Here is a 15346-nt window from a genome sequence, read left to right as displayed (position 1 = left end):
CAGTCATTGCACCAGGAGTTGGCAGTCAGAAGTGACCAGAAGTCATTGTATTGATGGAGATATGTGCATTTCTTCTGCTGTTAAGCAAAACCTCACAGGGATTCCGACACCAAGAGCAAAGCTCAGCTATGTGCCAATTGCTTTCACTGTCATGGGGCTTCAAGGAATTGATCAGAAGATCAGTTCACAGCTTGAGAGGTGCATGGCATTGCCATTGTCACATGTAAATCTCAACTTTGGTTTACACCCAAAAGTGCATCTATGGACCCCAGAACCATGGCTGTGGGTTGAGGCCACACGACAACCTCAGTGTGATCATCCTGGGAAAGAAAACTCCTCAGATAAAATCTCAGCTCAGAAAAGGTGCTGTAGAGGATGAAGCTGTGGACATCCTCCACAAAGGATGACCTCAGAGCTGGGCTCCAAGCAACACCAACTTGAGCATTTTTTCTCAATATTTTCTGTTGCACTGTAGTGAGTTTGCACAGGAGTGAAATTCTTTATGCTGAAATTAAACCTCAGAACTCATGCTGTCGTATATTGTATTTGTTTGGTTTCAGCGTGTCCTTTGTCTGTCTAGAATTTATGCCTGGGCAGAAAAAGCGGACTTTGGATGTTTGTCCAGGATGTCCTGCTGCCCAGTAGCCTGGTCAGAGCAGGAACATCTGCAAGACTGCTGAACACCCAGAGGTCCCATAGGCACCACACAGATGCGCAAGGACTTTCCTGGAGTTTCCCAGCACAGCAAATCCCATGCGTGTGGCAGAGGGCACCTGCACACGTGTAAGAATGTTGATGCATCCAGAACGTGTCACACAGTGCACAAGCAAGCTCAAGTCAGAGGCTCATCCCGGATGCTGGGGACTCATTTTCTCTGTGTGTTGCCTACTTGCATATTTTTTTTTCCCCAGGAAAATCTTGGAGAACTACAGAACCCCTAATTACATGTGTGCTCATTTCCATTGCATTTTGCTTCCTAGTGATTGCTATTGCCTAGTATTAAATGGATACAGTGCTCTGCAGGGCTCTGCACTGTGGCTGAAGTTACTCATCCTATGAACCAGCACAGTTGGGCTCAGCCTCACCAGTTTGTTACCTGGTTTAACAGGTTTCAACCCATCCCTCAAAGTGACTCGTCCATAGCAGGTAAAGCCACGGGTCCCTCCACTGCCTCTGCGTGCAGCTGTACACTGGCACAAGGAAAGGCAGATGGACATCTCATCTCAGCAGCTGCACGCATCTGGGTCTGCCAGAGCCCTCTGCACACTTCAGCTTTTGTGTAACAACAGAATGCAGCCAGCCCTGCATGGTGGTGCTGGTGGGGAAACGGAAAGGATTTGGCCTCGTGAAGTGAAAGCAGCTTGAAAAGCAGAACTGGGGCGTGCACTGTTTTACTTGCACGTGAGTAAATATGTGATTTTCCTCTCTCTTCTGAAGTAGAAAGCTGGAATTTACTGGAACTTAAATCTAAAGAAGTTGTCCAAAATTTAGACCTCTAATGTGTCCCAATGCATATTTAGGTCATAATAGTAAAATGAAGGTTGTAAATTTTGTTTGTTTCCATGGTACTAAACATTCTAAGGTAATTCCCTGTCTGAACAAGCAAGCAGTTCTCATTCCAATAAGCTCAATCTTAAGGGTCTGGGATTTTAGCTGTATCAGAATTTCTCAATCTAATGCCTTTGCATTGCATCAAGCTAAACTTCACTTCCCTGGGGGGAAGAGAAGGCACAAAGCCCTCCCATCCCTCAGTACCCCTTACAAACCATTTCTGTGACCCCCCAGGGCTTCCTTCCCCCACCCAGCCCAGCTTCTGTTGCTCCCCAGGTTTGCAGCCATGGGGGCTGCCTGGGCACTGCCGAGCCATCTCCGAAGCCCATAGTCCTGGAGCAGCAGAATCATAGAACTGTTAAGGCTGGAAAAGACCTCTAAGATGTCCAAGTCCAACCCCAACCCGCCCCCACCATGCCCATAACCACATCCCTCAGTGCCACATCTCCACATTTCTTCAACACCTACAGGGACAGTGACTCCACCACCTCCCTGGGCAGCCTCTGCCAGTGCATCTCAACTCCTTCAGAGAAGAAATTGTTCCTAATATCCTATTTTTTCCTAATGGGGATCTCAGAAAGTTGTACAGGTTTGCTGCCATGAGGCTGTCTTCTGGTAGCGTGGCCTGGGCCTTTCCAGGGGTGGAAACATGTAAACGGAACTTGAAAAACCACCGATGAACTGATTTAAAATCTTCCACTGAACAGGAGAAAACCCTGAAGAGATTGGTCCTAAACAAGCAAGAGCTGCAGCAACAGACACAGTGAATGAATGGTGGCGTGTTTGAGCCCACATATGTACGACATGTAACTTAGAAATGTGTATATAACATATATAAATAGTGTGTCCATTGCAGAGGGATTGGGATTGAGTACTATGTTCAGTTGACTACTGAGGGGTTCACTCAGTACAAGAAGGACATCGAGGTCCTGGAATGTATTCAGGGAAGGGCAACGGGGCAGTGAGGGGTCTGGAGCACAAGTCTGATGGGGAGCGGCTGAGGGAGCTGGGATGGTTCAGTGTGGAGGAGGCTCAGGGGAAATCTCATTGCTCTTTACTGAAAGGAGGTTGTAGCAAGGCAGGAGTCGGCCTCTGCTCCCTGATAATAGTGATAAAACAAGGTAATGGCCTTAAGCTGCTCCTGGGGAGGTTCAGGTTGGATATTAGGAAAATTTCCTCCTCTGAAAAAGTGGTCAGGTGCTGGTACAGGCTGCACAGGGAGGTGGTGGAGGTGTAAAGAAACATTTAGATGTTGTACTGAGGGATGTGGTTTAGTGGGTGACACTGGTGATGGATGGTTGGACCGGATGATCTTGGAGATCTTTTCTATCCTTGGTGATTCTATGATTCTGTGTGATGCTGTGTGAATTGGATGATCTTTATGCCGTTCTATGATTTTATATCCACGCACATATATATATATATAACTAGTGTATATACATACATGTGTGTAGACAATGCACATACGCAGTATTGTGTGTATATATATGTATATATATACATACATATTGTATATACATATGTATGACGATATGTTTGCATATATGTGTGTGTATATATACATATGTTTGCACATATGTGTGTATATATATACATATGTGTTGTATATATATCTTTGTGCATATATATGTGTATACAGATACACAAACAATACTGTGCACATATAAAACTAGTTCTTTATATGCGTACATTAAACCGACCATAATAATGCCAGGGGAGAAGCCAGCAGCGATTTCCCACGGGCAGGAGAAGAACCGGGGTCCTGCACACCCCCGAGCCTTGAAAGCTCGGGACTCGCACACCCGCGGTGATCCGCACGTGGCCGCGAACCGCCTGCCCCGGGGGCCGGGCCGTGCGATGCGCGGCTCCCATTGAGGCTGAACATGGGCCGGCCCCCGGAGCTGCGGGGCCAATGGGGGCTGCGGACGCGGTCGAGCCTCTCCCCGGCCCCCCCGCGGCCGCCGGCGCCGTGCCGGAGGGTTTATAGTACTACGCCGCGGGGCCGCGCCGCACCGCGCGCCGCCTCCCGGGGGAGCTGCGCCCGCTCCGCTCCGCGTCCCGCCGCGCTGTTGGGACCGGAGGGGGGGGTCTTCTGTCTTCTTCGTTCCTCGGTTTAGTTGTGCGGGTTTTTTTTGTTTTTTTTTGTTTTTTGGTTTTTATTTTTTATTTTTTTTTCCCACCAGTTTGGCGGTTAGGTGGTTGATTTTTTTTTTTTTATTATTTTTTTTTATTATTTTATTTTATTTTATTTTATTTTTTGGCCGTTTTTCGATTCTCCGGGTTTGAAATCTATTTATTTATTTATTTGTTTGTTCGTTAATCGTTGTGGTATCGCGTTTGGCGTTTTCAACGCTGGTTTTGAATTCTCGGCGTTTTCTCCCGTCTCTCCTCTCTCCCCCCCGCCCCCCCATCTTCCCCCCATCCCCCCCCCCCGCAATCCCCGAAGGCCGGCTGGCGGAGAAGTTCAGGTAAGGGCGTGCGAGGGGTGCGCGGTCCGGCAGAGGAACCCCCGGTACCGCCGTGGGGCGGGGGGGGGGGGGGGCTGCGAGGGGCTGCCTGTCCGGGAAGGTCACATTTTCCAGCGGTGGGAAAAAACAGCTTGAGGAGGGGGAGAGAGGAAAAATAATATATTAAAAATAGGGAAAACTAATAAATAAACAACTGAACAACCCCTCTCCTCTTCCCCCGCTCTTCCCACCCACCCCCCCCCCCCCCCCAAAAAAAAAGAAAAAAAAGAAAGAAAAAAACACCCAGACACAAGCATAACCAATAACCCACTAAAAAAACAATGAACCACATGCTTTGCAGTGGTGGAGATGTGGATGTGCTGGTGTTGGAGTGTGAGTTGTGCCCCCCTGGCCCCCCCATGTTAGCATGTGTTGTTTTGGGGACTTGGTATGTGTGTGTGGGGGGGGGGGGGGGGGGGCACTGCCAGCTGCCTTGTGTGGAAGCCAAAGTTTGGATGTGAAAGGGGTGTTCGAAAGAAAATAGGGACTTGGGGAGGGTTTTGAGGTTTCCCAAAAGCAGTGGGGTTGGAAAAAGGCAGGGAGGCCCCTAAATAGTGCTGTTGTGCCCTAGTGTCCGATGAGCTGTGCAGCCACCTTGCAGCAGGGCTGGCAGCAGATGGGCTCTCTGGCTCTTGGCTTCTCATTTTGATTATTATTTTATTCACTTCCATATATATATATATATATATATAATTTTTATTATTATTATTATTTTCCTTTGACTTCCATTTTAATATCTTAGAAATTCACTGCTCACTTTGTGGCAGGAGGCAGCCTGCACTGATTTATAACCTATGGAGCAAGGGTAAATCCTGCAGGGATCAGTCCTAAACTTGAAAGAGCTGCAGCAACACACATAGCAGATGAGTGTCAGTGTATCTGAGCCCACGTAGCGCTGTGTTATCGGCAGTGCTGGGCTGACAGTCCAGAAGTGACAAACTGGGAAACAGTCCCCAGCTCTCAGCAAATTCCCAGGGCTTAACATTTGGTGTCATTGTGAGACAGAATGTACCCTCTCACTCCCTTTATTATTATTTTGCTCTTTAAGCCGGTGGTTAGATGGACACATCTCAGCAGAACAGCATGTTTTTGGCACGGGGGCCATCCTATCACTTTGGACCTCTCCGAAGGCGGCTGTGGTGCTGCATAGTTGAGCAGCTGCTGCCCCGTGCTGAGCTGCCTGTGCTCACATTGCTGTCAGGGATGGAGGTGCTTTATGTAAACACCATCATTCGTTCTCATCGCTCGCGTAGCCCTGGCGTTTTGTTTTTGTTTTTGAAGCTCCTGATTTTGGCTGAGCCTTCGGACGAAGCAGGGATGAAAGCCTTCGGTTGTTGGCTTGGCCTTTAGGATAAAATATAGCTTGGGCTCGATCCTGCATTCCAGGCATTCCCCAAAATCCGCTTGGCTGCTGCATGAGCTTTGGGAGAGTGGAACGCAGCCCCGGTGTGTGCTGTGCATGATGTGTTCATCCTGACAGTCCCCGTCCTCATGAGACGCAGGTGGCACTGCGCACACAGACTGTCCCCTGCCAGCTCTGCTGCTCATTGCTCCCGTTGGCATTCCTTCTTTTCAGCCCTCATTCACACCAGGGTTTAGTTCTATTCCCCGTGTTTAGGGCTGTGCTGATACGTGGCTTCCTGCCTCTTGCAGGCATTTAAAGAAAACCTGAGCTTTTTCCTTTTGCAAAAGGAAACCTTGCCAGCTGCTCAGAGCGCGCCAGCGTTTCTTAGAAAAAACACAGTGTGCTCTCAGCACCGCTCTGCTGCAGTCCGGGCGGAGAGTTCCTCCAGCAGTGTTCAGTTTGTTGTTGGTTCTTTGAGCCATGTGTCAAATTTCAGCTCTTCTGGCTCTTCACTTTTACTATAGGATATGGTTATAGGCTGAGCCGCTAACCTCTGTGTGAACTTCCTCGCGCTCAGCACATGTGAGCGTTTGGAGCTGCACAAACCAGGGGAACACGCGGTCTCGCTTCTAAGCTCTTTCAGCCTCCCTGTGTGGATGGAGGAGGAAGCTGTGTCTTTAAGAAATGAGGCTTTTTTTCCCCCCTATTTCCTGCAAAATATGAATAGATGCTGTCAGTGGGATGGAGGTCTCTGAGGGTGCTGTGTGCCACGTTCGCTGCCGAGCACACATACGGCTTTTCATTTTTCCCCAGAGGAGGCAAAGATGGGCAAATCTTGGAGCTGGGGCTTCAGTAGCAGCAGGAAGGCTCTTGTCCCTGCACGGAGCTATTGACTATTCATGGCAAAGCGTCCAAAATGCAGCGGCAGAGCCTGTGGAAAATGACAGCGTGTAACAAGCCTGAGTGGCATTTCCTTCACGCTGGTCACATGCCTCCTAATTCACACATGCAGCCCTCATAGGCTGATCAAATGACTTCTATCTCTGCCTGCCGCATGCCTTCCCCAGAAAGAGTTGTTTTATTATGCACACGTAGGGCTCTGCTTTCAATCAGTCACCTTCAGCCGATGACTGAGGGCCACTGTGCGCTCCGTGCGGGGGGACGCGGTCACTGCGAGGGGCACAGGCTCCAGCCCGTAAGAAACTTCTTTCTTTTCCCTGGGAAGCAGGAAAGAAAAAAAGACAACAGACCCACAGATACCCCTTCTGCCTTCCCTGCTTCCCAATAACCTTTTGTTTAGCTTGACTGGGAGACTGTGGGACGTGCCCATCTGTCGGCACGCTGCGGTGCTGCCTGTGTGGGTGCCACGGGGTTGGGGCTCAGTGCAGTCCCATAGGATCCCACTTCTGCAGGGGGAACTGGGACCACTCCAGCCGTCCCAGTTCAGCACCCAGCACAAGGGTTGGGTTACCAGGATCTCCGTACCCGAAGGGATGGGATGTGAAGGATGGGGTGCGGGTAGCCGGCAGCTGGCCACGGTAATTAGCTCAGCGCTGTGCCAACCTTGTTAAGGGCAGTGCAGGTGATGATGACGTTGGCACACTGATTCATTACATCTGGAGGGGAAAATCCGCCTAGTGAATGCTGAAGCACAGTAAATATTTTTGGCTCCTGACAGATTGATCCCTGCATTACGCTGATTAGCCTGTATTTGTGGAAAGGAGGAAGTTAAAAATAACGTTGATGGAAAGCTACAAGATGAGGGAAGGATTTGCATTTTATGGACCCCAGCAATAAAATTCTTTTTTTGTTTGTTTGTTTTTCTGTTTTTTTGGGGTGGTAAAAATTTCAATAATTTTTTTTTTCTTTTCTTCTCCCCTTCCCTTCTTTGGCTCTTGGCTTCACTGCTAGGTGAGAGCCCATAATTTATTTCCTTTTGGCAGTAATATTCTGGAAGGGAGCTGTAAATCTGAAGCACATGCAGTTGTGAAATGATTTCTGAAAGAATTCTTTTGTAAATACGTGGTGCAATCCTGCAGAACGGTTCAGCCCTGGCAGTCCTTTAGGGGTGGCACAGACGTAGCAAAGCGTGCAGCAGCATGTGCATGGTGAGGCTGCGTGCTTTGGACTTTCCTGCAAGCTGGAGGGCTTTGTGAGGTTTAGTTCATGGAGGTGAATAATTAAACTGACTTCTGACTGCTGGTGGTTTGTTTCCTTGCACCCAGGCTCTCACCTGAACCTTCGCTGCGTGGTATATGCTGCTGGGATACCTGTAAGAGCTCGCCCAGGAATGGTGGATCACCTGGTGCCTACTGATGAATCCTTTTCATCTACAAGGTCTTCTCTGGGATACTTTAGGGACATGACAGCAGGGGTGAGGTCCTACCAAATGCTGCCCTCTCCTCTGTCAGAAGATGACAGCGACTCGTCCAGCTTTTGTTCTTGTTCCAGCCCGGAATCCCAGGTTCTCAGCTCCAGCTATGGAAGCACATCCAGTGCGGAGAGTCAGGACAGCATCTTAGACTACTTGCTGTCCCAGGCATCTTTGGGGAACACCGCTGTGTCATGGTGGGACAAAAGGAGACTTCAGCCCATAGTGAAAGAGGAGTATTTTAGGTTGCCTGAATTCGCTGTGGATATGGAAGACTCTGGACCATTTCAGCCCACGCTTGAGGAAATTGAGGAATTTCTGGAAGAAAACATGGAGCTGGAGCTCAAAGAAAGACCTAAAAGTGAGACCAAGGACTTGAGAGCTTGCAGCCAAGTTTCTGTTGCTTCGCTACAGCAAAAAGACCATATGTTACCCAGTGCTACTTTAAAAGAGAGTAAAAATGAACAGTTGAACAGCTCGACGGAAGGTGGCCAAGCTTCAAATGGAGGAGTGTCCCTGGAGAATGGCATACCGGTTATGCTCCAAATTCAGCCTGTACAGATCAAACAGGAGTCCACCACGAGCCCTAGCTCCCAAGGACCAGCACAGGAGAACATTAAAATTGCACAGCTCCTAGTCAACATCCAAGGACAGACGTTTGCCCTTGTGCCCCAGATAGTTCAGTCGTCCAATTTGAACTTGCCCTCTAAATTTGTCCGCATTGCTCCCGTCCCCATCGCTGCCAAGCCAATTGGGCCAGGAGGCATGATCCAGGGTCAGACGGGAATCATCATGGGTCAGAAATTTCAAAAGAACCCTGCAGCAGAACTCATTAAAATGCACAAATGTTCTTTCCCTGGTTGTACCAAGATGTACACGAAAAGCAGCCATTTGAAAGCCCACCTGAGGAGGCATACGGGAGAAAAGCCTTTTGCTTGCACGTGGCCAGGTTGCGGATGGAGGTTAGTATCAGGGCACAGCAGTGTCTCATCCCCCCCTCTAACTTGCTGAACAAATAGGTTTGCACTCTCATTTATGAACAATTTCTGTTCCCAAAGCTGGCTCTGTTTGCTTGAGAATTAAGATCTTTTCTTCCTGTTGGGTAATCCAATGGACTTGATATATTAAATGGCAGAACATCACCTGCTGCCACCAGTTGGATGAGCGTCTTTTTTAAAAAAAGAAAAGAAAAAGCCTATTATAACTGTATTTTGTACTAAAATGGTCAGATTAAGCTTGTAACTGCAGGCAGTACCTTGCACTCATGATAGCCTGGTTGCAACACGGCAGCTGCAGATGCTCAGCTGGTACCAAATGAGCAGGGTGCTTTAGGGCAGAATCATGGTGTGAATCAGGGCTGCACAGGGCTAAACATGGTTGGTGAAGAGCTGTACTAAGTGAGTATGGTTAAGAAAAGCAGCATTCTGTGCAGTTTTGTAGAAAACATGCTCCATCCCACGCCTTCTGCAAGTGCTGGCAGTGGCACTCCAGGCTCTCTGGGTTTTATTCTCTGCACTGATTGAGAAAAACGCGTGGGTGCTGCTCAAAGTTGCAAAAAACTGTCAGATGTAACAGCATCCCCAGAAGGCTAAGATGGAATTGAATGGAAGATTGCAGGTTTGATTGAGCAAAGTGTTTTGTAGAGGCAATCTCTAATTTTTTATTTTTTTTTAATGCTAGTTGAAAAAATTAAAGAAGAAAAGTTGAATTTCTTACCAGAGACTTTGATGGAGGCCTCTGTCTCTCCTTCCAATTAGCTGTGCTAACAGTCTGCCTGCTGGCAAGTGTTAATTAAAAGCACCCCGACTGATGATGGGAGCAAAACATAGCCTTAACTCCCTTGTATTAACTTAAACCAGATTTCTTCCAAAGAATATCCTTCAGAGCTCCAGTGAGCAATGGCTAGTGAAGAAATAGGTGGTGACTGTGGGCAACAGACAAGGTAAAAAGTAACAGGAGAAACAGTGAGTAAAAATGCAATTTTGTGAGACAAGGCAGCAGTTAGAGATGGCAGAATTGGATGGAGGGAAAAGGTCAGAATGTGGCAGAATCCTCTGTTCCCAAACTGGCCCAAATTTGAAGTTTGCCTCCTAGATGATTCGATTAAATTCATTTCTTTGTTTATTATATACATATTTCAATTTGTGTGGCTCTGCAGATGGGTGGGGATTTTCTTTCCGTGCATGTGAGTGGTGTGGCACAGCGGAGGGCTCAGCGGCTGCTCAGGATGTGCTGAAAGCAACATCGTGTTGTTCAGCCCACTGGTCCCACCAGGCACAGGCACTTTGCCCCTGGCCTGTCACGCATTTATTTTGTTGTGAGTGTGCATACTGCAGACAGCGATACTCATCCTGCCCCTGGGTCTTGTGTTGGCTTTCCCTGTACAAAAATCCCATTTCTATGGCAAATGCATGTAGCACGTGAGGTTTGGATCTGGTCCATGCTGAGATTTACAGCAGTGCTTCCTGTGACTTCTGTGGCTCAGGATCAGGAGTGTGAAGTGTTGCCTCTGAGTGACCTGCTCTGTTTTTCTATAGAGAAGGCATTTTCCAGGCTGCAGAGCTGCGGGGAAGCATGTAGGGCAAGGATGGGTGGAGGCTGAGCACTGCAGCCGGCTGCTGCAGGGGTTAAAGGCATGGGATGTGTTGTTAGGGACCCTGAGGCCAGTGGCCGTACTTGCATACTTCCAGGTGAGCAGCCCAGAAGGGCTCCGTGCACCCTGCTCCCATGTCAGACCCTGCTGAGTGCTGAATTACTCAGCCCCTTCCATCAGAACAGAATTGTTGCCTTTTCCAGAAGTGCAGTCAGTGTCCCACATGACTTACGTCAAAGCATCCAAATCCTCTGTCCTCCCCCGGTTTTAGATCATCTTGAATGAATTTAAACACTAAAGCACTGCTGGGCTCTGCTTCCTCCCCCTTTCCCCACATTCTTGTGCTTGTGTATTTATTCTTCACTGAAGACACTTGAGATGTGAGCTCACTGAAGATGGTCATTTCAAAAATGCAACAAAGTGTTGCTACATGGGGGGGACTGAATCTCACCCTGCTCGCTGGGCGATGCTGCTGTGAGGAAGCTGCGTACACCAGGGTAGGGCTGTGTGCACTGCAGACCCTTCCTCAGCCCCTGAGACAGTGGGAAAGCCAACGAGGAGGCTGAATCTTGGCACTGGGTGTGCTTGGCCGAGTGGAGGAGGTGGTGAGGTGACCCACCGTGCTCCATACTCCTCTGTACTCATGTGCTGATCCATGTCCTGTGCCTTTGGCAGCCTCTGGTTCTCTGTTCCTGAGGTGGCTCCATCAGCATGCCGGGATGGCCCAGCAGCTCTGCCATGTCAGGAGCTGGAGAGCTCTTGCTGTCCTTCCCCTAGGCTGCAGCATGAAAAGCTGTGGGATTAGGCAATACTGTTCAAATGTCCTGCACATCCTTCATCTGGAAGCATTTCCCACAACCCACTCTGCATGAGACATCCTGTTTGTGAGGATTTAGGGGCTGGGAGCAGCTCAGGATGCATCCAGGGCCTACTCTGCACCAGAGGGCAGAGGCACAACCAGTGGCAGCCCTGGGGCTGGTGGCCATGGCTGGGACCATGGAGTTCCCACTGAATCTACTGACCTTGATGTCCTGTGTGCCATGGGTCCTTGCATGGCTGGAAGTCCCATGCATAGCAGAGCTCCAAGATTGGTCTCCAAGGGAGATGTGGTTACAGGTAACCAGCAGAGAGAGGGATGAAGGAGACTTCCAGTTTCTGTGGGATTGCCCAGTTCCCTCTACCTTTCTTTCAAAGGAGGAATCCTGCAAAAAGCAGTAAGCTGGGCTAGTTGAGGTCTTCCTTGGGGGTGCCTTGTTTTCATTTGAATTTGGCTTTCCATCAGGGATTGTGTGCAGCATCTTTGGGGATGGTTTCAGTGCCAGAATGTACTGCAAATATCGTGTCGCTGTGGAGCCAGGCCACCAGATCTCCCGGCTTCCTTGTCCTAACCTTTGCGTTGTTTTTTCGTCAACGCACTGACAGCTTGACGTTTATTTCTGTGGGCTCCGTAAGTTGATCTTTCCATGACTGCTGGAGAACAGTATTGCAACATTCCTGCCTTTTCAGCTAAGGACATCGTTATGAAGCAGCGAGTATTTTTATCGGATGAACTCATCTGAGCTCCCTGGGTTGGAGCAGAGCCGCTTGTTCCCTCTGTGCACCTATTTCGCCCTCACTATCCATGCATTTCCCACTGAAATGTGCTTGTGAAGCTTTTGTCAGGATTAGCTGTGTGTGTTGCAGATGGTGACCTTAACAGCCAAGGACATGGGACAAGGCAGCACAGTCACATCTGGTTTCACTCCTCCTCAGGGTGATAAGTTGGTATATAAGAGGACAGCTCTATGCAAAGGAGATTTCCTCCCTCTGCTCCCTCTTTTCCTGGATGTGCTTGCCACCATGGGCAACTGGTCCCTTCCTTGCCTAGCCGAGTCCCACAGAGACAGCAAGAAATGAATTGGTGGCTCCATTAGAGCATCTGCCTGCTGCTCTTCTTGGCGCCTGTGACTCTTTGAGGACATCAAAGCAAGGGCAAGGCAAAGAAAGCAAGAGAATAGGTGAAGGATTTTCCCACAGAAAAACCCCTGGATGGATGCATCCTTTCTATGCCTCACTTAGGGGAATATCTTCATTCACATGGCTCTCTCTGAGCAGCAGCGCTAGTCTGAAGTGCTGTGGGAATGGAAGGAACCTTTCCCAGTGCCCGCACCTCATTCTGCAGCTCATGGCAGGAGATCTCTGCTAATTAAAACCTTTATGTGGAAACTTATTTTCTTTGCATGAAGGACTTATTCATAGGAGCCCAGCAGTCATGTTTTTCCCCTTTCATAAAAACAGTGTACCCACCCGCTTGATGATGTGATATTTTGCTTCAGAAGGGCACATTTTTTCTACATGTTCTTTCCCCCATTTATTCCATTAGTGCCCATGACTTCATTTATTTATTGTAAATAGACAGCTGATACCATTTCTTGCAAGCTCGCTTTCTGTACTGCTCTTTGTTACTGTTCTGGCAACAAAACACTTAATTGCCCTTTGTCAAGCAGCAAATTTTTTGTACCCATTTGGACAAGGCTGTTTTAGTGTGACATTGTTAATTAACCCTATGGTTCCCAGTCATGTCCAGACTGGACGAAGAGCCAGCTGCTGAGACCAAAGGATTGGCTGAGTTGAGTTCATTAATGCCTAATGTGGGATTCACAATGGCTGATTGGGGATGTTTCTGTTCAGATGAAAATTGGGAAACATCTAAAATTAAAATGACTCTGGGAGGTAAATTTGGGAATTAGAGTCTCCATCTTGACTTCAGTTTGCTCCTGAAGTATCGATGCTAACGGTCATTGGGGCCCACCTGGATTTCAACTGCAATAACACTGACCATCTCTGGTACTGACATACTAAGTCTTCTTTGTTTAGCCAGCAGGAGCATGTACAAAGGCCAATTTTTGGCTGGATCTGATAAACTGCATAGCTTCTGTGTAACTGTGGCTATTATCTGGGGCCCATCTCAGCATGCATCTGCTGTGATGCTGGTGATGGAGTTTGGAGCAGAGCTCTCCTGAGAGATGCTGGTTCTTCCCACCGCCTGAGAAGGATCTGTGCTTGGATTTCCAAGAGAGAGACTGAGGGACTGTCTTTGAAGGGGACTCGCAGGGGGATAAGGAGCAGAGCTGTCTCAGTTGAGCTGTACCCATATTATTTACCCTTATTACTGGGCTTTGTGCAAGTGTTCTACAAACAAATATTGCCTCCATGCATTGCACCAAGTTCAGAGTTTATGTGGGTTAATTGTGTGTTTCCATCGCTGCTGCTGGCCACTGGTTGGGACCAGAGTGGTTCTGTTGTGTGTCCTGTCCCTTTCAATTTGCTTATTTCGGCTTTTCCACAAGAAGAATCTCCCAGTGACCCCAGGGGATGTTTTGAAGCCATAAGAGAATTTCTTCACTTGTCTCAAAAGCCTTCTCCTCTCTTGCAGGTTCTCCAGGTCAGATGAGCTGTCTCGGCATCGGCGCTCTCACTCAGGGGTGAAACCCTACCAGTGTCCCGTCTGCGAGAAGAAATTTGCTCGAAGCGACCACTTGTCCAAACACGTCAAGGTGCATCGGTTCCCGCGAAGCAGCCGCTCCGTGCGCTCCGTGAACTGACTGCTCCCACCTCCCCTCCCGCAGCCGTCCCACAGCAGCCGATGACAGCACTTTGCTCACTACATTTCTAGTGATAATTTATTTGTCTTCACAGAACAGTCAATGCTGTTACTTGATACCACCGTGTCCGAGTATCCCGTGTCCTGTAAAGATGATTTGAGAATGAAGATATTTTGGGGTCAGGGGAGGGGGATGTTTCTTCCTTTTTTTTTTTGTCTCCTTTTTTTTTTTTTTTTTTTTTTTAAGGATGCTTTTTTTCCTTTCTCTCTATCTTTCCCTCCTTTGCTGCTGCTTCTTTTGGAAATTACAGTGTTTTATTTTTAGCTGTTTTCTGCTGCACAGGAAAATGTAAGAGTTGCTTGCTGCTAGTTAATTATAGCCCTGGCATTCCTGAGGGCTTTGCTCATGTACAGGCCATTCATTGTGAGTTTTTATTAAGCTGCTCTATTTGTCCAGTTTGGAAACAGCAAATTCCTTTTGAAATGAAAACAACTCCTTTGTTTTTGGGTCGCCCAAGCCAAGGATTTGTAGGGGCCGGCCATAGGAGGAGGAACAGTGGGAGTCAGGGAGAGGGGGAGGCGAGACATGCGAGTACTGGAACGTGCCTCTGCACCGCTCTCATTTCTCCAGCTTGCATTTACCTTTTCCTTGGTTAGGGCTATATATAAATATTTATGTATATACATACATACATACATATATATATATATATATATTTAAGCTATGATGTACCCCAAACAAACCCAAAGCTCAGGCTGGATGAAATGGTTTGGCGCAGAGGCCTTTTGGTGTGACTCACTGCATCCCATGCTCATGTTTTTCCTGTCCTGTGCTACCATTGAGGGTGAAAGGATGCCCACAAATCGAAGGAAACTGCTTTCCTTCGCCTTGAAGCATCCACTGCCTTTAGCAGAAGAGCTGTTGTCTAATATGTAAGGCAGCAGGAGGCTGCTTGCAAACGACTGTGCTCTGCACCTGCCGAGCATTGAGAACTCACTGCCCACTCAGCCTGATGCCTCACTGGCTGGGGCTGAGGCTCCATTTCCCCAGTACCCGAACTGGGTGCCAACCAGGTGAGCAAACACAAGGAGATCTTCTGTCCCAGGGTGAGCTTCAGCGCTGAACTTTTCCTTACCAACAGCCATGTCAGAGCTCCACACAGCTGGGGTGGGTGAATGGGTGAGAACAGCCAAAAGAAATCAGTTTGTATGGTAGTTGGCTAAGAAGGGAATTTAAGCAAATGATCAGATTGTAGCAGGCAACTGATTGTGTTTCTTCTTGTTTCATTTTTCCTTTTGAACTCTGGCAATTGTAAGAAGCTATAGAAGAAAATAGAATTCAGTAATTAGGAGCAATTTTTTAATGGATGTTGCATTTCCTTTCCATTCGCAGACG

At 48.2% G+C, this 15346-nt stretch overlaps 1 protein-coding gene across 3 annotated transcripts; it reads left to right on the top strand.

Annotated features, from left to right (window-relative positions):
* Positions 1–1123: 1123 nt before the first annotated feature.
* Positions 1124–14667, top strand: KLF15 (KLF transcription factor 15). Of its 3 annotated transcripts, XM_048956946.1 has the most exons (4): positions 1124–1356; positions 2761–2773; positions 7629–8736; positions 13783–14667. In XM_048956946.1, exons 1-4 carry the CDS (start codon positions 1210–1212, stop codon positions 13949–13951), a joined length of 1437 nt encoding a protein of 478 aa, XP_048812903.1. In that variant the 5' UTR covers positions 1124–1209; the 3' UTR covers positions 13952–14667. The 3 variants fall into 3 exon arrangements, with proteins under 3 accessions (XP_048812903.1, XP_048812902.1, XP_048812901.1); XM_048956945.1 differs by lacking the exons at positions 1124–1356; positions 2761–2773 and adding an exon at positions 3980–4019; XM_048956944.1 differs by lacking the exons at positions 1124–1356; positions 2761–2773 and adding an exon at positions 4544–6598.
* Positions 14668–15346: the final 679 nt, after the last annotated feature.

This window comes from Lagopus muta, chromosome 11, assembly GCF_023343835.1.
Source record: "Lagopus muta isolate bLagMut1 chromosome 11, bLagMut1 primary, whole genome shotgun sequence".
NCBI lineage: Eukaryota > Metazoa > Chordata > Aves > Galliformes > Phasianidae > Lagopus > Lagopus muta.
This window is presented reverse-complemented; position numbering and strand designations above follow the sequence as displayed.

Bases quoted from the DNA above. Each gene is read 5' to 3' on its own strand.
- KLF15 (XM_048956946.1), top strand. From the start codon at position 1,210: ATGGACATCTCATCTCAGCAGCTGCACGCATCTGGGTCTGCCAGAGCC. The intron at 8,737-13,782 runs GTTAGTATCAGG...CCTCTCTTGCAG, and splicing joins TGGCCAGGTTGCGGATGGAG to GTTCTCCAGGTCAGATGAGC.